Source organism: Panthera uncia, chromosome X, assembly GCF_023721935.1.
Source record: "Panthera uncia isolate 11264 chromosome X, Puncia_PCG_1.0, whole genome shotgun sequence".
In the NCBI taxonomy this organism is placed as follows: domain Eukaryota; kingdom Metazoa; phylum Chordata; class Mammalia; order Carnivora; family Felidae; genus Panthera; species Panthera uncia.
Genome location: NC_064817.1, coordinates 53,870,213 through 53,897,405, shown reverse-complemented (window position 1 = coordinate 53,897,405; position 27,193 = coordinate 53,870,213). Strand labels below are relative to the sequence as shown.

The 27,193-nt window shown below is 36.3% G+C and overlaps 1 protein-coding gene across 1 annotated transcript in view; it reads right to left on the bottom strand.

Annotated features, from left to right (window-relative positions):
* EDA (ectodysplasin A) overlaps positions 1-27,193 on the bottom strand; it is a 419,425-nt gene that overhangs the window by 138,187 nt on the left and 254,045 nt on the right. Inside the window, exon 2 of the mRNA XM_049643905.1 lies at positions 4,771-4,876. Coding sequence (XP_049499862.1) covers positions 4,771-4,876 — 106 coding nt within the window. The remainder of the gene's footprint in view (positions 1-4,770; positions 4,877-27,193) is intronic.

Sequence of the window (27,193 nt, the reverse complement as noted above, 5' to 3'; positions counted from 1 at the left end):
TCATATATTAAAAAAATAATAAATAAATAAATAAATAAATAAATAAAAAAGAAAAGATGCATGGTATGACTTTTACCTTTTTAAACTTATTGAGTCTTGTTTTGTGGCCTAACATGTGATCTATTCTGGAAAATGTTTGGGATGTGCATTTGAAAAGAATGTGTATTTCACTGTTTTAGGTAGGTATGTTCTATTAGGTCCATCAGGTCCAGTGTGTCATTGAAAGCCATTGTTTCCTTGTTAATTTTCTGTTTGGATGATCTATCCATTGATATAAGTGGGGTGTTAATGTCTCATACTATTATTGTATTACTGTCAGTTTGTATACATCTATCAATAGTTGCTTTTTATATTTAGGAAGTCCTATATTGGGTGCATAAATTTTTACAATTGTTATATCCTCTTGTTGGATTGCTCTCTATCATATAGTATTCTTCTTTCTCTCTTGTTACAATCTTGTAAGTCTGTTTCGTCTGATAGAAGTATTGGTGTCTGAGTTTCCTTTTTGCTTCCATTTGCATGACAAATGTTTTCCATCCCTCTACTTTCAATCTGCGAGAGTCTTTAGGTCTGAAATGAGTCTCATTCAGGCAGCATTGCTTTTTTATCCATTGAGTCATCTGATGTCTTTTGATTGGAGCATTTAGTCCATTTATATTCAAAGTAATTATTAATAGGCATATACTTATTGCCATTTTGTTACTTGTTTTATGTGGGGTTTTTTAAGTTCCTTTCTGTTCCTTTTTTCTCTTTCTCTTCATGGTTTGATGGCTTTATTTGGTGATATGATTGGATTCCTTTATTTATTCATTTTTTTGTATCTATTATAGGTTTTTGATTTGTGGGTACCATTAGATTCATGTATAACATCTTATGAATATAGTAGTCTATATTAAGTTCATAGTCACTTAAGTTTAAAACCATTCTAAACCTCCAGTCTTTTTTTATTCTTTCTCTGCAACATTTTACCCTGCATCTCCTCTGTTTTTTCCTGTCTCAGAAATGGCAGTTCTACTACTTTAGTACCTTAAGTCTAAAACTGTGGGGTCATCCTTGGCTCTTCTTTTTCATACCACTTTTCTAATCAATCTGATGATTCTGTCAGCTATTCTTTTGAAATGTATTCAGAATCTGACCACTTTCTAACCACTTACATTGTCCCCACTCTGGTATAAACCAACATTATCTATTTCCTGGATTATTGGTATACTCCCCTAATAGGTATTTCTGCTTCTGCTCTTTCTCCCTACATCTATTTTCTTATTTATTTTTTATTAAGTTATTTTTTAATTCCAGTATAGTTAACATGCAATGTTATATTTGTCTCAGTTATAGAATATAGTGATTCCAAAAATCTATACATCACCCTGTGTTCATCATGGCAAGTACCCTCCTTAATCCCCATCACCTATTTCGCCCATCCCATCACCTGCCTTCCCTCTATCACTTTGTTTTCTATAGTCTATTTCTTAGTTTGACTCTCTTTTTCTCCTTTACTCATTTATTCCTTAAATTTCACATGAGTGAAATCATATGGTATTTATCTTTCTCTAACTTATTTCAGTTAGAATTATACACTATAGCTCCATCTATGTCATTGAAAATATCAAGATTTCATTCTTTTTTATTATCATGTGTGTTTGCGTGTGTGTGTGTGTGTGTGACACATGCAAATACAAGATATTTTTTATACATTCATCAGTTGATGCACACTTGAACAGTTGACATATCTTGGCTGTTGTGAATAATGCTGCCATAAACAGGGCTGCATGTATCCCTTTAAATTAGTGTTCTTGTATTCTTTGGGTAAATACCCAGTAGTGGGATTACTGGATCATAGGGTAGTTCTATTTTTAACTTTTTGAGGAACCTCCATACTGTTTTCCACAGTGGCTGCACTGGTTTGAATTTCCATCAACAGTCCCTTCAGCCATTTTCAATACAGTAGACAGAGAGATTCTGTTGAAACAGAGGTCAGATCTTGCCAATCCTCCATTCAAAAATCCTCCAATCGTTCCCTATGTTACACAGTGTAAAAGCCAAAGTCCTTACCTTGTCTTACAAGGGTCTATATTTGACTTTGCTAATTGATCTCATCTCCTTCCTTCTCTTTCTTGCTCACTCTGTTCCCAGCCACACTGATCTTTCTAGAAAATACCAGAAGTTTTTCTGCTTCAGAGCATTTGTATACACTATTTCTTCTCTCCCTTTCCTCCTCAAAGTATTATATGCAGGGCCCACACCTTCATTTCATCAAGTCTCTTCACAAATATTACCTTATTAGTGGGACCTTCCCTGATCACTTTACAGCATACACCATCACCTTCTCTCCCTTTTACACTGCTCTATTTCTCTCCTTACCACTTACTACCACCAATGTTGTTTATTGCCCATCTTTTTACAGTGTAAGTTAAACTCTTTGAGGGCATTAAGAAATATGTATTAAGAGTCTACTATGGGATCACCTGGGTGACTCAGCTGAGTGTCCAACTTCAGCTCAGGTCATGATCTTGCGGTTTGTGAGTTTGAGCCCCGTGTTGGGCTCTGTGCTGACAGCTCAGAGCCTAGAGCCTGCTTTAGATTGTGTGTCTCCCACTCTCTCTCTGCCCAGACATTGCTCGCACTCTGTCTCTCTCTCAAAAATAAATAAACATTAAAGAAAAACTTAGAAAAAAAGGGCTTACTATGTACCAGGTCCTTTCCTAAGCCATGGGGATATAAAAGTGAACAAAACAGATAATACCACTATCCTTCTGGCATTTCCAATCTAGAATTATATAAGGTGCTATATTTTCTCAGGAAATATTTGATAAATGCATTGAATAAATATAGCATTCACTCAATGGAGTAATAGGAATGGTTCAAAAGTAAAGGATGTTTGGATTGGTTCCCCACTCTACAAGAAATTGGATCACCCACCCCATGTAAAGAAATGGTTCTGTAGCTTCCCAGGTAAAAGGTTAGAAATTTATTCAAATCCCACGACCTCCAGACATTCTATATTCCTAACTCTAAGGGCTCTTGGATTCCTCCTAGGTATACTTTTTAAATAAAAAAATATCTGGTATTATATGAGAAATATGGCATCAACACAAAGGGACTGGAATCTAGTGACTATCAGACCAGGAGGAAATGAGATAAGGAGTGATACAAATTAATAATAGAAGTTTCAGCCTTGTCTAGAGACAAAAATACTTTGTATCAAAACAGAATAAACACTGTAAAGAACAAGCAGAGATGCTGGTAACTAGATCCAGATAAAGTGGTTTGGGAGAGAGGAGGAAGTGGCCTTCTTTAAGAGAAAACTTAGTAGGCCAGAGGAAGAGGTAAATGTTAGAATCTATTAGATTTCCCACTTGGAGAAGGGAAGAATATGCCCACTGCATAAGGTGATATTGCTCTTACAACCTCTTCCTTCTCCTCCTTAACAACCAGGGAATATGAAAGATTTAGTGGTTCTAGAAGTAGCCTCAGGAGGAGTCAAAGATAGAAAAACCTACACGCATCAAAGGGGTGAGATGATTAGGAGAGGAAAGGAACAATAATTCTCAGTTTGCAGCTTCCACATAGCCTTCTGAAGACTTCCAGGAAATTGGCTGTAAGCAGTGTGTGAAAAATGGGTGCCTTTTACTTCATGGACTGCATTTCCTAGGCTTGAACTTAGTCATCAATTATATGTAAAATGTCTGCTCTCGAGAATGGCCCCACTGGTCCAGTTCTCCATTTGAGGGCTCAATAATGCTGCCACTTCCAGAGACTAGAATGTCCCACTTATCTAATTTTTCTGACTCTCCTGTTTAATTACAGAGTCCTTGTTCTGAGTCCTTTTCAGACTTCATTTAGTTCTACTTCTTGTTCCTACTGACAAATTCCTGGCTCCATTTCTTCAATAGTTCATGCCTTCTGGAATTGCTTCCATCATTGGCCCTTACTCACATTGACAAATGTCAGCTCCAAAATCTCATTTTAATCTTTATATAGTCATATTGTTTTGTAACATGCCACTCCCCCACCGGCATATATCTTTGGCAGATGTAGACAGATACATGCTGTCTTTAAATCCAGATGGTTTTGCAGCAGTCCAGAGCTCTGCCTTCTACAAATTCCTGTGACGAAGAGGTACATTCTGTCATTTGACAGAGTGATGTTGAAACGGAGCAATTCAATGACCCAGCGTAGGAGGTAGTGCAACATTTTGTTATGCCCCACAAAATGTATTGCTAGTTAACTCAAATCTGTTGTAACTCAAATCAGTAAGAAGGGTTTTAATGGCACATCATAACCTAGCTGAAGGGGAAATCAATATCATCAACTTACATTAAAACACCAACAATTTGCCAGACACTAGGCTAGAGTCTCGAGTTATACAAAGAGAAATGAACCCCTGCCCTCAAGGAGTTTACAGATGAGTTCTAAAAGCTCTAGTTCACATTTGAGCATGGTAGCTGATACCAACATTGACATAATGACCATTGGAATTAATACATCATGTAAGTGCCACCGTGACATTCTGTCAATTGGAAGAATAGGATTGAATACTCTTGGTGGCCTTAGTAGATATGGGGTGTCTCCAGGAGAGATGAGGTCCTTATGGAGGGTGATCATGAGAGATATAAATGCTACCATGGCTCTCACATATACTGTGAAATGACTGAAAATATCTGGGATTGGAAGAAAGAGGATCCTTATAAAATCAGCTTTATATCAAGTTTATCAACTGATTCATATATTAGGCTGGAAAAAAATCTTCTGTGACCCAGATAGACTTACCATCTGCTCCTTCACTGCTTTTGCTTCTTTTATTACGGCGAACACGCCTGCTTTCCTCTTCAGAGTATGATTTTTCTTCAGGGAAGAAGAAATTCAGAAGGGCCACCTACAAAAAAAAAAGTAAATGAGTAAAAGGTTGACTCTAGTCAACCATAGCCAACATAAAAAACTGGCTTTCTGTAGACAGTCTACCTTCACCTTAAATTCACTGTGTCTAAAGCTTGAGCCCATCTTCTCCACTATATAAATCCTTTTACTTTTGGTGCATTATACCAATCATTCCAACTATGAAATTTTGGTCAATCTCTGAATCCCCTCTCTACAAATACCTAATAAGTGATCCTTCAAGTCCCACTTCTCCACATATTTCTAGGGTTTAGAGAGCCCAGTCACAAATTTCTAACTTCTCTCACATATTATACTGATGTCTGTCCAGAATTAGACTTAAGTTTGCTCCCCCCTCTTGGACTTCAATATTATCCATCCATGACATTTCCACATTCTGATTTGTGATGAACTTTTGGTTTGTTCTTAGAATGCTGTGCATCCAATTATGATTGGATAGTATGAGTTATGTCCACATTCTTCTGGGATTTAGTCATGACAAAGCACACAATTATTCTGTCCCTTTCCAAGGCTCCTACAGGACTCCTACAGCACTCATGGTCTATAAGACTCATTTGGGTACTTAGTCCTCTACTGCCTTATGATGATCTTTCATAATAATACAATGTTTCATATGTGAATGGGCCTGGTTTCACTAACAATAGTCATAGCTTAAATATATACTTGTTTAAGTCAATCATAATCTTTTAACACGAATGCTTCTTTGTGGTTAAAAAAATGTGATTGAGGTAAACCATGGACAGAGTAGTAGGTTTCAGAGTGATTCTAATCCTGACTCTGCCATTTATAGCTGTGTAACCTTGGGCAAGTTACTTAAATTTTAATTTTCTCATCTGTAAATTGGGATAATAATAGTGCTTTGCTCATAAAGTAGTTGTAGGGTTAGTACAGTACCCAGCATTTAATATACATTCAATAAATGCTAGCTATTACTATTATTAAAATTAATCTTCACAATACACCGATTATTTTGAGAGTTAAAAAAGAAGAAACAAATCTGCATTTTCACCCTAGTGTCAGTTCAAAAAAGAATTAAAAAATCCTCATATCTCCTGCATCTCTGATTAACTGGAAAAAGAATGGGTAAGACTTAAAAAGGCCCTAACATTCTATACAAACTTTTTTCAAAATCCTGTGGTTTACTGTTTACATAGAACAATTACATCAAACAGCCTTACCACACATAGTTCGTGTCTTGAAGAATACATTCATGTATTAAATATAAAATTAATAAATGAATATATAATTTCCAAATTGCCATTGGGTTGTATTTAAAAATATTTAGGTTGAACTATTTGAAACTGCCATTGTTTTGTATCCAAAATGCTTGAATATCAGCAATTTCACACAGTTCAACTGAGCAGTATTCTTAAATCACTTGATTGGAATTTAAAATGGATTTTCCCATAGAATAAACATAATAAAGTCTGGCTAGGTTTCCAGAAAGCCCATAGACAGTTAACTGACAATTTAAATAAGCTATCACACATCGCTTCTCAGCCTTTTGGCTAAGATCAAGTGTAAATAAGCTATCACACAACTAATAATATAAACCCAAACTGCTATTTACAATGAAATCTCAATCATTTCCAACTCTAGAAGAACAAGTGATTCTGGATAGAAGATTTTTCTTGATAACTTTGCTGAAATTTCAGCTATTTGGATAGAAATTAGTCTATAATCTATGATTTAACCGAGGGTTTACTGAAAATGTAGTAGACTGTAAATGGCCCCAGTCCACTATGGTTTTAAGTTAAAAAAACATTACACCCATTTAGCCCATCCCCCCACCTCCTCTCTAGCAACCCCCAATTTATTTTCTATATTTAAGAGTCTCTTATGGTTTCCCTCCCTATTTTTATCTTATTTTTCCTCCCCTTCCCTTATGTTCGTCTGTTGTATTTCCTTCACACCTGTCAGAATGGCTAAAATTAACAACTCAGGAAACAACAAATGTTGATGAGGATATGGAGAAAGGGGAACACTTTTGCACTGCTGGTGGGAATACAAACTGGTGCAGCCACTGTGGAAAACAGTATAGAGATTCCTCAAAAAATTAAAAATATAGGTAGCCTATGACCCAGAAATTGCACCACTAAGTATTTATACAAAGGATACAAAAATGCTGATTCAAAGGGACCCATACAACCCAATGTTTATAGCAGCACTATCAACAATAGCCAAATTATGGTAAAAGCCCAAATGTCCACTGACTGATGAATGGATAAAGAAGATATGGTGTGTGTATATGTGTGTGTATATATATATATATATATATATATATATATATATATTAGAATATTACTTGGCAGTCAAAAAGAACGAAATCTTGCTATTTGCAACAACTTGGATAGAACTAGAACATATTATGCTAACTGAAATAAGTCACTCAGAGAAAGACAAATAGCATGTGACTTCACCCATTTGTGAAATATAAGAAACAAAATTTATGGGGGCACCTAGGTGGCTCCATTGGTTAAGTGACTGACTTCAGCTCAGGTCATGATCTTATAGTTCATGGGTTTGAGCCCCACATTGGGGTCTTTGCTGTCAGCAAGATGCTGGCTTCAGATCCTCTGTCTCCCTCCCTCTGCTCCTCTCCCCCACCACACCCTCTCACTCTCTCTCAAAAATAAACATTAAAAAAATTAGAAACCAAACAGATGAACATAGGGGAAGGGAAGGAAAAATGAGATAAAAACATACAGGGAGGCAAAGCATAAGAGACTGTTAGATACAGAGAACAAACTGAGGGTTGCTGGAGGGGTGTTGGGTGGGGGGACTGGCTAAATAGATGATGGGCATTAAGGATGGCACTTGTAGAGATGAGTACTAGGTGCTATATGTAAGTGATGAATTGCTAAATTCTACTCCTGAAACCAATATCACACTATATATTAACTTGGATTTAAATTAAAAATAAAATAAAATTTTAAAATTTGCATATTAAATTACAGAGCAATACATGCTTTGTTAGAAAGAAGTATATAGTTCTCTGAGAGCAAGAAAAAAAACGTCTAATATAGACTAGGAGTGAACAAGATGTCTTGGAGGAGGTGCTACCTCTGAGTCCTGAAGGATGTTGAAGATTCAGTGGTGAATGGGAAGGCAAAAAGGAATTCCAGGCATAGAGAGCATTGTTTAGAGGTTCAGAGGAAAGAGAATGGCAGTTTTTGAAAATACAAGTACCTTAGAATAAGTGGTAGGAGGTGGGAGCAATGGCAAAAAATGAGCCAAGAGACATTCAATAAGGGCCAGATCATGATAAGGAATTTAGGCTTTATCTTGAAGCAAGGGGATCCTCTGAAGGTTTTACCTTGGCAAATTTTTGTACCTTATGAAAATCTGAGCTATAATTTATATATAGCAAAATGTACACATTTTAGGCATACAGTTTGAGGAGTTTTGAAAAATATACACACCTTTGTAACCATCATCAAAATCAAGGTATAGTACATTTCTATCACCCCAGAAATTTCCCTTGTGCCCCTTCCAGTCACTCTTCAGGTCTATCTCCTAATCCAGGAAACCACTCTTTTGACTTCTGTCACCATAGCTTAGTTTTTCTTATTCTAGAATGTCACATATATTGAATCATACAGTATGACTGAATGATTTTTGTGTATTGTTTCTGTTTTTCAACATAATGTCTGTGAGACTCACCCATGTTTTGGGTATCAGTAGTTCTTTCCTTTATATTGCTGAATACTATTTCCTTAAATGTATATACTACAATTTCTAATATATTCACCTATTGAAGGACATTTGGGTTAGTTCCAGTTTGGGGCTATTAGGAACAAAGTTAATATGAGATTTCATGTATGAGTCTTTCTGGGGACATATGTTTTCATTTTTCTTGGGCAAACACCTCAGGGGAGAACTTCTGGGTTATATGGTATGTATTTGTTGTGAGGAACTGCTAAACTGTTTTCCAGAATGACTGTACCATTCTTTAAAAAATTTTTTTTTAATGTTTATTTATTTTGAAAGAGAGAGAGAGGGAGAGGGAGGGGGGAGGGAGAGCGAGGGAGAGGGGGGGAAGGGGGGGAGAGAGAGAGAGAGAGAGAGAGAGAGAGAGAAAGAAGTGGGGGGGACAGAGAGAAAGGGAGACACAGAATCTGAAGCAGGCTCCAGGCTCTGAGCTGTCAGCACAGAGCCCGATGCAAGGCTCGAACTCACGAACTGCGAGATCATGACCTGAGCTGAAGTCAGACACTCAACTGACTGAGGCACCCAGGTGTCCCATGACTGTACCATTCTATACTCCCACCAGCAATGTATGAGAGTTCATGTTTTGTGCATCTTTAGTATACTTGATATTGTTAATATTTATAATTTTAACCATTCTTGCAGATGTAATGTTTCATTGTCAGTGGTGTTTGAATTCTTAAACTTTTTAAAATGTTTTTCTTTTATCTTGCTAGCAACTATCAGATTTCACATCACTTACCTATAACATCTTTTCAAGTCCCTTTAAGTTTACTGCTTATAATCTGCTATAAGATTGACATCTTGCTAAAACTAATCAGAATCATGTGCAAACAAAATAAACAGGTAATCAGTGCATTTTTTCAAATGTTTTATTTATTTTTCAGAGAGAGAGAGTGAGCAGGGGAGAGGCAGAGAGAGAGACAGAGGATCCTAAGCGGGCTCTGTGTTGACAGAAGTGAGCCTAGTGGGAGCTTGAATTCACAAACTGTGAGATCATGACCTGAGCTGAAGTCAGTTGCTCAAATGACTGAGCCACCCAGGCACCCTGGTAATCAGTGTATTTTTGAATGGCTTTTCCAATAGTTGAGATGCATATTCCCTGGCAGTTTAGAGGCCATCTGCTTACTGCTTGATTCCTGCCCGTGGTTTGAATAGGTGAATTTGTTCAAATTACTGAGTTTTACACAGGTATGTTATTACAGTATAATGCTATTTGTAGGGGAAAGGAATTTTGAAGTCCAAATGGAGACCCTCCTTACCATCAGCAACTACAATTCCAGATTTTTTTTCATATTCCATGTTCCCTCGTGGTCTCAGTTTGTATGGGTGCTCTGGTAGGGCCTTTAGCATAGTCTTGTGTCAACAGAAGGCAACAGATGGCAACAGAAGATGCTCATATATTAATTGTTACAATGGGTCTGATGGGAGTTTGAGAGAACTCAAGCTCCCAGAAGAGGAGGGCTAAGGAAGAAATAAACTCCTTCAGATAGCAGAAACAATCTAGCTCACATGGGTAGTAAGAATAGCTTAAAGTCCCTTAAGAGAGGCTATTGATGAGTATGGAACATTCATAAATCAAATGTTTATTGGAAGGGGACTGCCTGTATATGACAATTGTAATGCCAATTAAAAACCATATGAAAACAACACAAAAAACTGCTTAAACTGAAAGAGGATCTCTATTCACAATGCCCTTATTTGAGTCTCAATTAGAGGTAGTATGGGAAACTATCCTCTGATTAGTATAATGGCAAAGACAAAAATCAGTGGCTGCTGATACAAACAATCTAGAATTCTAGCTTGAGTATTGCATTCATTAGCATGGCCTCCCAAGGCAAGTTGCAGAATATGAACAAAACAGCTTTCTCTCTTTGAATATTGCTTTCCTATTGCACAAGGGAGGAGGCATCAGGAATGTTGGCCACAGTCAGACATATTGCTCAAGGGAAAAAAACTAATTGTTTACACTTTATTAACTGATTACACCCTTGTTTCCTATGGTAAAATTACATGGTAAACAGCACCTGCAGATTATAGGGATCTCAGCTGGAAACAATTTGTTAACAGTGAGATATAAGGGATATATCCATTACTGCTAGTGACTCTCCAGATATTGCTATATATTTTTTTCTAATATCTAAACCAACAAAATTATTTGGTACATTTATCTCTTTTTGCCATGACATAGAATAAATTTAATTCATTTTCTATTTTATGGTTAATGTACTTGATTGTATTAGATAATTCATAGAAAATTATTCATAAGCTTCTTGAGAGTAGAGGCACATAGTAGGCCCCTAATAAATATCTAGCTGTTGGAAGAATAATAGGACTATTGATAAACCATCCCTTTAAGCCAGAAAGTTGTTGAACCCTAATTGGACCTCATTTCTTAGGATTAACCATGGAGAGGTAGTCTAAGGACTTATTATACTACTGGCAGCAATCAAATCAAAGGGTTCTTAAGAATGAGAGAGTTCGTGGGTCAGTGGCTCTCAAACTTTGGTGTGCATCAGAATCACTATGCATGAGTGTTAAAATGTAGAATCCTGGGCCTTTCCCTCCCCAAATTTAGATTGAATAGGCTAAGGAGAGACCATAGAGTCTAATTTTTCAACTTGCTCACTATGGGATTTTGATGCAGGAGGTCCCTGATCCACATTTAGAGAAACTGCTGTATTGTTCATTCCTTAACTGGTCTCTTATCTGGAGACTGAACAGGCTGTCTTGTTTTGCCACTGGTGAAATAGGGCTCTCACATAGATCACGGTTTTCACATTTTACTCCATCATTCCTGGAGTTAATCTGTTTATAGAAACTGGTACTTCATCTCTCTAAAGAAGAGGCTGGTACCTACCAGGCTTTCTAAAATTGGCAAATCACTGATTTTTTAAAAAAAAAGATTTATCTTTCAATATTCTTGAATAAATCTATGTTTCTTATTGCAATCACTGCTTTCACTGCCATCGCCCACCAGCAATCACCAACGATCTTCAAATAAGTAAAATAAAACCATTTATACTATGAGATATTTAACAAAATCTCCAGGCGATTCTACCATAGCAAGTTGTGAGCATCCCACTACCAATGAATGAAGTAGGATTGACTAAACTTTGATGGGTAGGTCATGGGTATATAATGAATACAGAAGCTTGCACAGAATACATTTCTAATCTTGTAAGAACCCTTAACTCAGCATGCTTTGATTTTCAATAAAAGGTCTGGAGAGGGTCACTCAGGATGGTGGTGCTTGCTGAACAAACACAGAGTACTTACTTACCATATGGAGGGCAGTGAACTAGATACTATAACATACATAGACAAACAACACACAGATAATCTCAACTTGCTTTGTAGTGCAATGATAGCACTACATAACAGGAGGTAGTGAGGTTTTTAAAAGCAGTGTGACAAGAAGGGAAGCACAGTATGTTCTGGTTGCTGAATGGAGTATGCCAGCTCCTGAGAGCAAGCAAACAAGAACACTCAAAATTGATCACAGCACTTCATGGAACCTGCCCCCAGTGGGGTAGGAATAGAGATGGCAGCAATCAGCCCAGATGCCAAAGAAAATTGGCACCTTGGACATCTCTGGTGTGAATGCCAGGGATTGCCATCCCTTGTTGTAAATATGTCTGAGGATGACTGAAATTATGCAGTAAATCTAAACATGGAAGTGAAACATAACCAACATTTTTCACATAGAGCTAAAAGCAGTCACTGAATTCTGCTTCATAGGTAGTTTGACTTAAAAATCGCCATCCAACAATGCAAGTGACTACAAAGTAGAAAGAAAAAAAGTAACAGTATCTTTGTTTCAGAGATTACCATGGTGTGGCGTCAGCAAGAAAATATACTATAAAAAGTTCAGTCTCTGGCTTTTTTTACCTCCCAGTTTTGGGTTCTCTGAATCACATAACACTTGTCAAATAATGCCTTATATATCTTTAATATTAAATTTATTCCTTCATTCCTAGTAAGCTCCTTAAAGGTAGCTATATTTGTAGATTCAGAACCTGTGTGAACTGGTCCTCTGGACAAGGTGAGATCTGTTTAAGATACATATCAAGGAGAAAGATGAGTTATTTCAAACACACAACTACTAATGCAAAGGGGGAAAATGGATTCCTTCTCTAATCATCTGTTTCTAGGTTCGGTTCTATTCCTAACATACAGAACAGAGCTGGGAAGCTTACTGAATTGATTCTCATCAATGGACAATATAAGTTGTGTCCAGCTTTTGTATGACTTTGAAATCCATAACCACCACAGATGTCACATCTACCTCATTGCACTGTTCTATCATCAGGGTCGGAATCGTGTTTAATGTGAAATGGCAAGAAAGGATCACCACTACGGAGATTCTGGGTGTCAGCTGGTCTGTGAGCATTAAAACAATGTTCACTGCTGACATTTTCAGAGATGCAATGACAGAAGAATACCCAAGCATCTTTCATATGGTGAGCTTTAAAGCATAACCATAAGCAAGGGTGGCATAAGAAATACTCTAAAGGATGCACTAAAGCATAGCTTTAAGTAACATGACATAATTGTGGGATGCTTGGGAAAACAGCAGCAGAGTCAAGTTTGGAATGAAACAATATGGAATTTGGAAACTTTTTGAGCAAAGGCTTTTTAGCTGACCACAAGTTGAACACAGAAATACCAATGGTGACAGACTCTACAAGTAGCAGCTGCAGTCACAAATCAAAAAGCAGTTTGTATATATGTCATATAGAAAGGACTTTTTGTTGAAGATTTAGTTTTTTCTCCCTACAACTGTGGGTATAATCAGTAGTGACATCTTTGAATAAGAAGGGCAGCAAAATATACTAGATGTCATTGCCTTCCCTTGGGAATGTCTGCTTAATTTGTAATTCCCCATACTTCTAAAGTTTAAGACAGTTAGACACATAAGGGAAAAAACCTTCCACTTCCACTTGTAAAACCTAGAAATTACTAAATACTATCATTTTTGAATAGAATCTGTTTATAAATTAGAATGTACCTATAGAATTTATAGAAGAACCAGGATAAAACCATTCCAGCAATCCTGAACTCTGGATTCAGAACACATTAGCTCAAATGCATCCTCTTAATTATAAATTCTTACGTGGCTTTTGACAATTTTACTTTTTATTAAAAAAACTTTATTTATTTATTTATTTATTTATTTATTTATTTATATTTTTAGAGAAAGAAAGAGAGTATGCAAGTGGGGGAGAGGAGCAGAGGGAGAGAATCTTAAGCAGGTTCCACACTCAGCATGGAGCCCAATGAAAGGCTTGATCCCACAAGCCTGGGATCACGACCTGAGATGAAATCAAGAGTCAGACACTCAACATACTCAGCCACCCAGGAGCCACAGTATTTGAAAATTTTATAACCACGTTTCAGTTTACCTTTACAAAGGTAGCCCAATGCAGGTTAGAGTAGGATTATGACTGAAATGAGATTGCCTATGCGATCCATTTAGTTTAAACTAGCATTTTTCCCTTGTTCAAAATTGCACTATCATTAGCATTGTATAAAATCCATTCTGGTTCCCAATGGAGACCTAAACCACATAAACCACCTCTAAGCCTTATCTGAACACAACATTCAAGAGCAAGTATGGAGGAAGGGTATAAATGAAGTAGCTAGTGAGAAGAAAGTTGCAACAGTCAGAACTTGAGAGGGCGGGGAATAGGACAGAGGTAAGAAGCAGATTAAGAAACAAATGGCTATTGCTTGTAAGAGAATGAAAATATTCTAAACATTGTAGAAAAATTAAGCAATATTAAGGATTTTGAGAAAGATGAGTCAGTTTATGTTGATGTTGAAATATGTTGTAAACAAAAGTTCAACTATTGTAACTAGGACTCAGATGATGAGAGAAAGGCTGGAAACAACGGTCCAAAAATATCCATGGGGTTGGAGGATAAGAAGGATATGAATGTAGGTACATGACTGGCTCACAGGAATGTGAATACAGAGAGTGAATCTCAGAGCTCAATCCGAAGGGAAAGATCAGTAAATTTAATTCAAAGGAGAGTCTAAGATAAGTACCTTAGAGGCAGGGAGGTGAATCAGTGGTGAAACACAAACCATTGTTGGGAAAAACAGTAAAGGGCCTGGGACACAAATTCAGAACTATTAAACACTATAAAACTAGAATCACCAAGGGGGGAGAAAAAGTACTGGCAAGAAAATGGAGAGTCAAGGAAAACCATTTCACTGTGAGATTAGATAAATCTAGAGTTGCAATGCTGTCCTCAGATAACTTGGCATTTAGTGCCTCTTGTATACAAGTGTTTCTAGGCCCTCCCTTGAGGTAAATACAAAACAACTGGTTATGTGACATAATGGTAGACTAGTACTGTTTCAGTAGCTACAAAAGAGAGAGAAAAAAATTTTTCAATATGGCTGTTGATTAGAATCCAGCATTAAAGTGTTTCTATGGAAATCTTCTTTTCTCAGAGGAAAGTTCCTGACTCTTGCTTATGACCATGACAGTGAGTGAAGAAAGCCTCATGCTGAGTATTGTCTCATATTATCTTTTCCACAGCATCTCAACAGAGCTACCCACTCAAAAAGAAATTAGGATAAAACATAAACAAATGAAATGAAGTATAGCAAAATACTCTATTCATTAGAGTCAATTTTATGCATATCCATTATTTGATTGTTAGTTTAGGGACCAAAGCTATCTTTCCATGGAGTAATGGAGAATTAGATTTCATTGCTGTCTACTGATCTCTTTCACAGAGCTTTAACCCTAATGAATCCTCTAATTTATAGTAATGGGTAAACAATATTAGGTTTGTCCAGCTAATTGCTACTAATTACAAATATTCCCACCCCCAATTCACAAAACACTTATAAACCTTAGAATTTGAGGAGTATACAAACAAAAACTAAAGGAATTTGTCACCACTAAACTAGCCCTACAAGAGATCCTAAGGGGGATCCTGTGAGACAAAGTACCAGACACATCACTACAAGCATAAAACATAAAGACATCACAATGACTCTAAACCCGTATCTTTCTATAATAACACTGAATGTAAATGGATTAAATGCGCCAACCAAAAGACATAGGGTATCAGAATGGATAAAAAAAACAAGACCCATCTATTTGCTGTCTACAAGAGACTCATTTTAGATCTGAGGACACCTTTAGATTGAGAGTGAGGGGATGGAGAACTATTTATCATGCTACTGGAAGCCAAAAGAAAGCTGGAGTAGCCATACTTATATCAGACAAACTGGACTTTAAATTAAAGGCTGTAACAAGAGATGAAGAAGGGCATTATATAATAATCACAGGGTCTATCCATCAGGAAGAGCTAACAATTATAAATGTCTATGCGCCAAATACCGGAGCCCCCAAATATATAAAACAATTACTCACAAACATAAGCAACCTTATTGATAAGAATGTGGTAATTGCAGGGGACTTTAACACTCCACTTACAGAAATGGATAGATCATCTAGACACACGGTCAATAAAGAAACAAGGGCCCTGAATGATACATTGGATCAGATGGACTTGACAGATATATTTAGAACTCTGCATCCCAAAGCAACAGAATATACTTTCTTCTCGAGTGCACATGGAACATTCTCCAAGATAGATCATATATTGGGTCACAAAACAGCCCTTCATAAGTATACAAGAATTGAAATCATACCATACATACTTTCAGACCACAATGCTATGAAGCTTGAAATCAACCACAGGAAAAAGTCTGGAAAACCTCCAAAAGCATGGAGGTTAAAGAAAATTTGAGGAGTATATAGACTTGTGGATCAAGGTGGCTGACTAACCAAACAATTTTACCTCCTCTCTCTGCCAAGATCCCATTAAACAAATTTAAAAAAAATGAAGAGAATAATAGAAGGAATTAGCAGAAAAGAGATTTCAACATGTTTCTGAAAGACAAAGTGGATACGATACTGACTGATAAAGAAGGTCAGAGAAATGACAGAGGGGGCTTACAGTTTAGGATGATGCTGGTCTGGTCTATAGGACCCTAGAGAAGTCTGAAATTTGGAAATGCCAAGTAAGGGAGTCAGCGAGAATAAAACATGAAAACTTTGTTTAAATCCTGTGTACTGAATAATCCCCTGCCCCTGTGCATAGAAGCCCTAGTATTCAGTCATTTAGTCCCAAGGCAATATATATATATATATATATATATATATATATATATATATATACACACACACACACACACACACACACACACACACACATATAAGTTCTTTTTGTATTTTTATTTTTTTTAATTTTTTAATTTATTTTTTTGAGAGAGAGACAGAGCAAGCAGGGAAGGGGCAGAGAGAGATGAAGAAAAAGAATCCCAAGCAGGCCCCACACTGTCAGCATGGAGTCCAAAGTTGGGCTCGAACTCACGAACTGTGAGATCATGACCTGAGCTGAAAACAGGAGTTGGACGCTTAACCGACTGAGCAACAATGGTGCCCCAGAAAGTTCTCCTTTAAAGAGATTGAGTAAACCATAAGTATATAGTATGGTAATATTCAACAAAGCAGGAAAGAATATCCAATTGGAAAAGGACAGTGTCTTTAACAAATGGTGCTGGGAAAACTGGACAGCAACATGCAAAAGAATGGAACTGGACTACTTTCTTATACCATACACAAAAATAAATTCAAAATGGATTAAAGACCTAAATGTGAGACCTTGAAATCATACGAATCCTAGCAGAGAACACAGGCAATAACTTCTGGCATCACAATTTTTTTTCTAAATATGTCTCTTGTGGCAAGAGGAAAAAAGTAAAAATAAACTATTGGGACTACATCAAAATAAAGAGCTTTTACAAAGCAAAGGAAATAATCAATAAAACTAAAGGCAACCTATGGAATGGGAAGAGGTATTTGCAAATGACATATCCAATAAAGGGTTAATATCCAAAATATATAAAGAATTTATATAACTTGACACCAAAACAAACAAATGATCCAATTAAAAAATGAGCAGAAGACATGAGCAGGCATTTCTCTAAAGACATACAGATGGCCAACAGACACATGTAAAGATATTCATTATCACTTACCATCAGAGAAATGCCAATGAAAACTACAGTGAGATATCACCTCACACCTGTAAGAATGGCTAAAATCAACAACCCAAGAAACAACGTGTGTTGGCAAAGATGTGGAGAAAAAGGAACCCTCCTGCACTGTTGGTCGGAATGTAAACTGGTGCAGCCACTGTGAATAGTATGGAGGTTCCTCAGGAAGTTAAAAATAGAACTACCCTATGATCCAGCAAGCATCCTAGTGGGTATTTGCCCAAAGAATACAATAATACTAATTAAAAGGGATACATGCAGACCCATATTTATAGCAGCATTATTTACAATAGCCAAGATATGGAAGCAGCCCAAGTGTCCACTGATTGATGAATGCATAAAGAAGTGGTACATACAATGGGATATTTGCAAATCACATATTCTATAAAGAATTTGTATCCAGAATATACAGTGAACCCTGAACACAAAATAAGAAACAAGTCAATTTTTAAAAATGAAAGATTTGAATAGATACTGCACCAAAGAAGATATATGAAAAGATGCTCAATATCATTAGTCACTAGGAAGAAGCAAATTAAAACCACAATAAAGACCACTACACACCCATTAGAACAGCTAAACTTAAAAAGTCCAACCATACCAACTTTTGATGAGGAAAAATTGCAACTCTCATACCATGTTGGTGGGAATATAAAATGGTACATTCACTTTAGAAAAACAGTTTGGCAGTTTCTACCATACAACCCAACAGTTAACTCTCCTAGGTATGTCCTAAGAAAAGTGAAAGCATATGTCCACACAAACACTTGTAGACCAATGTCTGTAACAGTTTTATTTGTAGTAACTAAAAACTGGAAATAACCCATTATGTCCATCAACAGGTAAATGGACAAACCCTGTTACATCCATACAACATAATACAGTTTATCAATAAAAAGGAATAAACTGCTACACATGTTATATAAAATGAATGAATTTCAAATAATCATGCTGAGTGAAAGAAACCAGACCAAAAAAAGAGTAAACATTGTATGTTTCTATTTATATAAAATTATAGAAAATAAAAACTAGTTTATAGTGACAGAGAGCAGATCAGTGGTTGCCTAAGAATGTAGAGGTCATTGGAGACAAGATTGAGTGGAAAGAGATTACAAAGGGTACAAGGAAACATTTGGGGGTGATGGATATTTTGACTGTGATGATGGTTTCACTGTTGTACCTACATGTACATACATATGTCAAAACTTACCAAGTTGTACACTTCAATATGTGTTTACTTTATCCATATAGAGCCATAAACAGTAATCTCAGTGGCTGAGAATGAAGCAGGTTGTTATATTTCTGTCATAACAGAAAGGACATGGCTTTGGTGCAGGGGTTGGGGAAACAGGAAAGTTGAATTATAGAATCAGGAGCTATGCTTGGATAGCCCTTTGCCAGCACTCTTTTTCAGGTGAGGATTCTCCGAGGCTGGTTTGAGTTTAGTAGTGGCAAAAGATTTGTGTTTCAATGTCCTGGTTGGTTTTAAAGTCAAGTCATACACACATGTGGTTTTAAAACATATAAACTATGTACATAAAGGTCGAGAATGTAAGCAACATTTTACTGTTCTAACCCTCCCTACCTCCAGTTCTAATCCTCTGAGGTTATTATCTTTAACTGTCTTAACTGTTTCTGTCTAGTTCTTCTGGTAATTGGTTCCATATATACTGCTATTATTTATCTACTTTAGATTTGATCTATTAATTTTGTCCTGTGATAAATGAGGCTTTCCCTCAATTATTCTACCTCTCACCCCAAAGTAGTTATTGTAATTTTTAGTTCCTCTATTCATTGGTTTGAGGAATATACTTAGACCTTTATTTCTTATTCCATAAACTACAAACAGTATCTCTAAACTCTATTTGCCAAGATAAGGCTATTAGTTCCCTGCTCTTCTCTTTATCTCTCATTTCTTCTACCTACTAACTCTTGTCATTTCTACTTTTACTTTTCACATTGCCAAGAGGGATAACATTTATGTTTTGCTCTTTATCTATCTATAATTAACTATCTCTATAATTAAGTATCCTGTACTTTTGTATATTGGTTATTTCTGAAAGTTGAAAATCAGTATGCAGTGTTTATATTATTGTGGCTCTCTAGAATTTTTCTTTCTTCTGTCAGGTATTATTTTATTCTAGATTTTATAATTGACTTAACTTTATTCTTGCATTGTCTGCAGCATCTATGGTTTCCTTAATTTATTAAAGGTGGATAAAATCTTGAACCACCCCTTCTCCTTTTTCTCCTTTGAATGCCCCCCTCCTGGAACCCTCCTTTCTTCCATTTGCACAGAATGCTCCTTAGGCCTGTGATGTAACTGTCACCCTTGGATTTACTTTGATTAATCTCTGGTATTAGGTACACGGTTTCCAGAATCCAGTGTATATCTCTGCCTTCTTTACTATCTCATTTTGCTGGAGTATATTCCTAAGTAACTTTTAAGAGAAAAGTGAGAGGTAAACTTTAAGTCTTTGAAATCTACAAATGTGTTTCTTTTATCATCAAGCTCAATTTATGGTTGGCTACAAATAAAACTCCAGGTTCAAAATAATTTTCCCTCAGAACTTTGAAGGCATTTCTCCACGGTTCTAATACCCAGTGTTGTTGATGTAATGACCAATCTATTCCGTTTTCTTTTTTAAAGTTGGCTCCATGCTGGGCATGGAGCCCAAGGCAGGGTTTGAACTCAATGACCCTGAGATCAAGACCTAAGTTGAGATCAAGAGGCGGACACTTAACTCACTAAGCCACACAGACAGCCCCAATCTATTCCAATTCTTGTTCCTTTAACTGTTAATGTTTTTCCTCTCTAGGAGCTCTTGGGATCTTCTTTTTATTGTGGATGTTCTTAAGTTTCACATTTTGTCTAGGGATTGAGCAAATGGACTGGCTGCCCCAAAATGAGGCCTGTAAGGCCCACCCATGTATAATAGGACCATTATGATTGAGGACCTCCAAATTCCAGAATGAAAATCTTTGCTCTGGGGCACAAATGCCTACACTAGCTATTTCAGTTCTTCTTAGATGACTTACTCAATCCCCTTTTTTATTTAATTTTTTAAAGTTTTTAATTCCTGTTAACATACAGTGTTATATTGTGATTCAACATTTCCATATATCACCCAGTGCTCATCATAAGTGGACTCCTTAATCCCCATCACCTATTTCACTCATTCCCATAACCACCTCCCCTCTAACAACTATCATTGTTTTCTGTATTTTAGAGCCAGGTTTGTTTGTTTGTTTGTTTTGTTTTTTCAGTCCCACATATAAGTGAAATCATATGGCATTTGTCTTTCTCTAATTTTTTTCATGCAGTGTTGTACCATCTAGGTCCATCCATGTTGTTGCAAATGGCAAGATCTCGTTCCAATTTACGGCTGAATAATATTCCATTATGTATATCTCTCTCTCACACATTTTTTATCCATTTATCTATCAGTGAACAGCTGAGTTGCTTCCATATCTTGGCTATTGTAATTAATGCTGCAATACACATATAATAAACATATCCAGTATTTCTACTAATGAATATTTCCTCAAAGAAAATGAAAACACTAATTTGAAAAGACAAACTATTTTTATATTAAGAGCACTATATCTTGATTACTGTTGCTTTCTAATAAGCCTTGAGATCAGGTAGTATAAGTTTGTTCTTTTTCAAACTTGTTTTGGATATTTTAGGTCCTTTTCCTTTCCAGATAAATTTTATAATTGGTTTGACAATTTCTACAAGAAAAATTAGGGTAGATCAATTGAGAAAAACTGACATGTTAACATTATTTCATACTTGAGATGCTATCATGAAAAATATTTTTTAAAATGTCAGTTTCTGATTGAGTACTGCTAGCATGTAGGAATATAATTGACTATTTAATGGTGATTTTGTATCCTGTGAACTTATTGTATTCACTTACTAGTTCTTGTAGTTGTTTTGCAGATTTTTTGTATGATTTTCTACAAAGATGATCACATCTGCAAATAAAGAGTTTTATTTCCTTTCAAAACTTGCTGCCTCTTACTTATTATTGTTCCTTTCTATTGCACAGGTTAGAACCCCCAGCACAATGATGACTAGAAATAATGAAAGTACATATCCTTACTTTGTTTCTAATCTTGGAAAGAAAGCCTTCAGTCTTTCACCATAAAGTATGTTGTTAGCTGTAGGGGTTTTAATATAGTTCCCTATACAAGTTTTCTGAGAGTTTTTATAATGAATTGGTGTTATATTTTGTTAAATGTTTTATCTGAATTGATATGATCACATGATTTTTCTTCCTGAGCCTTGTAGTAGGGTGAATCACTTTGATTTCTCCCCGCCTAAAAAAAATATGGCATAACTGACACATAAGTTGAAACAATCCAGTGGTCATCTAGCTCTATATTCAAAGGCCTCAAGTAGAACCTTAGGTTCTACTTAGCTCAAAATCTTGTTCAAGTGAGTACACCTTGACAAGTAGACAATTTCCTGTCTATCTTTTCTATCATCCATTCATCCATCCATCCATCTATCCACCCATCCAACTGCTAGGCACTTGCACTGGTCAAATACTGTGCAAGGAACTGGGGATATAAAGAACCTTGTAGACCTTGTTTTTTTAAAGCTCACACTCCACCTAGTGAGGAGATAAATAGCTAATCACATTCGTGGGATGGATGCCATACTAAGGCCATTGAGGAAAGTCAAGGAAATCACAGAGGAGGGAGATAATTCTGCTCAGGGCAGGGAAGTTGGGGAGAATGACTTCTGAGTTGGCTTTTGACAAGTAAGCAGGAGACTTCTAGGTAGAGGTGAGAGAGAAGTACATTCCAGAAAAGTAGCCATAACTTATAGCATTGCTTTAGAAGTTTTTCCACACTTCCCAATGCCCTCCCCACCCATTTAACAAGAATTTTGCATTCTATTACAATATATATTTGTTTAAATATAATGATTTTCTTTAACCCACAGTAGAATCTATGCTGCTAAAAGATAAATCCTGGATGCTGGGAGACCATTTCCAGTTGGTGAAGCACAGCTCTGTGTAAAGGACCTGAGGGTCACTGGTAAACCATCAGAAACTAGGAACAGCTTCTTGGAGTAGTTGTCTAATCTCAGAATTATGTCAAGCAAGCATTAGGTATGCAATTAGAAATACTCTGGCTTCAAAGCTTGTATGTTTGCATAAGGATCTAAATTATCATTTGCTCATTCTCTGATTACCCCAGCTCCATGATGAGCCAAGTTCTACTTAACACTGCCAAAAAAACAAAAACAAAAACAAAAACAAAAAACAAAAAACCCCCCAAAAACAAAAAACCAGCAAGAATGCTCTTAATAGTTTTAAACAAGTTTTTAAATTTCTTTGGCAAATTGGGGCACCTGGGTGGCTCAGTTGGTTAAGCGTCCGACTTCAGCTCAGGTCACGATCTCGCGGTCCGGGGGTTCGAGCCCCGCGTCAGGCTCTGGGCTGATGGCTCAGAGCCTGGAGCCTGCTTCCGATTCTGTGTCTCCCTCTCTCTCTGCCCCTCCCCGGTTCATGCTCTGTCTCTCTCCGTCTCAAAAATAAATAAACGTTAAATTTCTTTGGCAAATCAAGTCAGCAGTATAGTACCTTGCTGGGATCTTGAAATGACATTGAACTGGGACCATGCAGAGACTTGTTTTAAGCAATAAATAAAATGAGGAATTATGTTAGTACCGAGATCCTTGACCACTTGCCAGTCACAATTTTCATTTTGACTTGTACTAATGGTAACTGTTGAAATCCTAATCAGAGACCTCATCTCTCATCAGCTGATACCTAGTTGTATGGAAAGTGCTGCCATATCCTGCTAGAGAATCGATTAGAAATGTTTTGCATTAATCTTGCCAATAAAGGTAAAATTCTGTTAAAACAAATACGTTTAACATATAATGCAAGCTTTTGTAGAATGAAGAAACTACTAAGTGTAAGTTGGTGGCACATTTATTTCTAGCAACATTCAATACAATAGGGCTCAGGGTAACCAAAAGATTTGAATCATAAGGATTTTGGTTTTTGTAAAGGATATTAGGCTACCAAAACTTTTATGAGTTCCTACTGTACTGTTTTTGAAATATTTAAAAATGTAACCTATGCACTTTAATAACTAACACTTTATTTAGTCCCTCTTTTTAAAAATTTGAGTATGCATGACACACAATGTTTCACATTAGTTTCAGGTGTATAACAGTAATTTGACAACTGTATATGTTATGCTATGCTCACCACAAGTGTAGCCAACATCGTTCCCCATACAATGGTATTACAGTATTACTGACTATATTCTCTATGCTGTATCTTTCATTCCCGTGACTTATTCATTCCATAACTGGAAGCATGTATCTCCCTCTCTGCATCACCTACATTACCCATCCCCCAACCCATCTCACCTCTGGAAATCATTGGTTTGCTCTCTGTATTTATGCATTTCATTCTGCTTTTTGTTTATTAATTTGATTTGCTTTATTTACATTCCAATAAATAAAATCATATGGTATGTTTTCCTCTGACTTATTTCACATAGGATAATAACCTCTAGGACCCCAAAAAACAAAAGAATTTGATTTAAAAATGGGCAGAGGACCTGAATAGACATTTTCCTGAAGAAAACATACACAGATGGTCAACAAGCACATGAAAATATTCTCATCACTAATTACCAGGGAAATGCAAATCAAAACCACAATGAGATATCACTTTACACCTCACAGAATGGCTAAAATAAAAAAGACAAGAAATAACATGCATTGGTGAGGATTTGAAGAAATAGGAAGACTTGTGCACTGTAGGTGGTAAAGCTGCTATGGAAAACCATGTCAAGTTTCCTCAAAAAATTAAAACTAGAAATACCATATGATCCAATAATTCCATTACTGGGTATTTACCCAAAGAAAACCAAAACACTAAATTCAAAAAGATATATGCACTCCTATGTTTATTGCAGCAATATTACAATAGCCAAAATATAGAAGCAACCCAAGAATTCATCAGTAGATGAATAGATAAAGAAGTTGTGGCATATATACACACAGTGGAATATTACTCAACCATAAAAAAGGATGAGATATTGCCATTTGTGTCAATGGGCAGTCCGTCTTTCTGATGGCAACTCATTTACCATTAATGGACCAAGCAATGGTTTACAAGTATTTGCTGTGTATCTGCACTAGCTAAATAGATTTTATCAGACTTTACTTTTTGTAGTTTGCATTATGAGGACACTAGTATTTGTTTCCAAAAAAAAAATATGACAGGCATTCTCTTCATTCTAAAAATAATCACCTTAGTGTCCATATGGGATCCATTCATAGTTATCACTACCTTTCTTTTTTTATTCATGTATAATTAACATACAGTGTTATATTAGCTTCAGATACACAAAGTAATGATTCAACAATTCTATACATTTTTCAGTGCTAATCAAGATACGGGTACTCTTAATTTCCTTTATCTATTTCTCCCATACTCTCATCCACCTCCCCTCTGGCAACCACCAATTTGTTCTATGTATTTAAGAGTCTTTTTTGTTCTATGTATTTAAGAGTCTTTTTTGTTTGTCTTATTGTTCATTTCTTTCTATTGCTCCCTAAAGATCTAGCAGTTATCCAAGTAAATTTACTCACATGGTCCTAAATCTACCCACCCATTGCAACACACACACACACACACACACACACACACACACAAATCTACATTTCCATAAACATCCAAATCATTCATTTAATAAATACTGACTGATAAAATGCCGTGGAATGCAAAAGATACTATGCAATTTAATTGGAATACAAATATCAGTAAAATATGGCCCTGGACGACATCATCATAGTTTAGCATGATGACTCTTAACCGGGGTAAGTATCAGAATTACTTAGAAAATATCATATGATCCAATAATTTCACTATTGGGTATTTGCCCAGGGAAAACAAAAACACTAATGCAAAAAAGATATATGCTCCCTTCTGTTTTATTGCAGCATTGTTTACAATAGCTAAGACATGGAAGCAACCCAAGTGTCAATAATTAGATGAATGGAGAAAGACAATGTGGTATAACTACAGTGGAATATTACACAGCCATAAAAAGGATGTGATTGTGCCATTTGAGACAACATGGATGGACACAGAGGGCATTATACTAAGTGATATAAGTCAGACAAATACCATATGATTCCACTCATAAATGGAATCTAAAAAAATGAATGAACAAATAAAACAAAAAGCAGAATCAGAACTATAAATACAGAGAACAAACTGATGGTTGCCAGAGGGTAGGGAGGTGGGGGGTTGGGCAGAATGGGCGAAGGGGAGAGGGAGATACAAACCTCCAGTTATGGAATGAGTAAGTCATTGGAATAAAAAGCAGAGGATAAGGAATACAGTCAATGATATTGCAATGATATTGCAATAAGGATGTAAGGATGGTAGCTATACTTGTAAACATAGCATAATGTATAAACTTGTCAATTCACTAAGTTGTGAACCCACAACTAATGTAACATTGTGTGTCAACTGCACTCAAGTTGACAAAAACAGATATGCAAATTGCTATAAAATGAATCAGTTCTGGAGATCTAATGTAGAGTGCAGTGACTATAGTTAGCAATACTGTGTTATAGACTACTTGAAAGTTGCTCAGAGGGTATATCTTAAATGTTCTTATTACACACAAAATGTTAATTATGTGAAGTGATGGAGGTGTTAAATAACCTTATTGTGGTTAAGAATTTTGCAACATATACATGTATCATTACCTTGTACACCTTAAACTTACACAATGTTATATGTCAGTTTTATCTCAATAAAAAAAAGGCAGTGGGCCCAAACAAACAAACAAAAGAATTACTTATAGTCTTTTCAAAATTGACATATGCAGTACTAAGACCACCACCTAAGGAAATAACATCTGAAGTGGCTTCTGAAGATTTGGTAGCTTGACACAGATAGAACTGAAAGGGTGTCCTAGGCAGAGGGAATAGCACATGCAAAAGTACTACAGTGTGCTACTTAACTCAATTTGCCATCCATAAAATGGGAAACACATTCACCTCATGGGGTCATTGTGAGAATAAAATGAGAACATGTAGGAAAGTACTTAGTGCACCGTCAATGTTCAATGTTAGTGGCATTCTTTGCTCTACAATTTAAAATAAAGTTGATTTAACTAATTACTTGTTTTGTTTTTGTGTGTGTGTGCCTAGTGTGACCTTGAAGGGATGGAATATAGAATGGATAAGGTGCAATGGGGATTGAAGGGGGAAAAGCAAGTTTGTAGCCTGGAAAAGACAGGGGCAACATGGCAGCATTGGGTATACTCAGAAAGGGAGGAACTAAGTTAGGGGTACAGGGCAATAAAAATCAGATGCAACTAATAGTTTTAGAAGAAATTATATATCTGCAAGTAACATTCTGATGGGAAAAGGCAGTTAAGTCACTCTGGTTACCTGTTCCTAAAACAAGAAGAAATCATGCTATATGTGTACACACACACACAC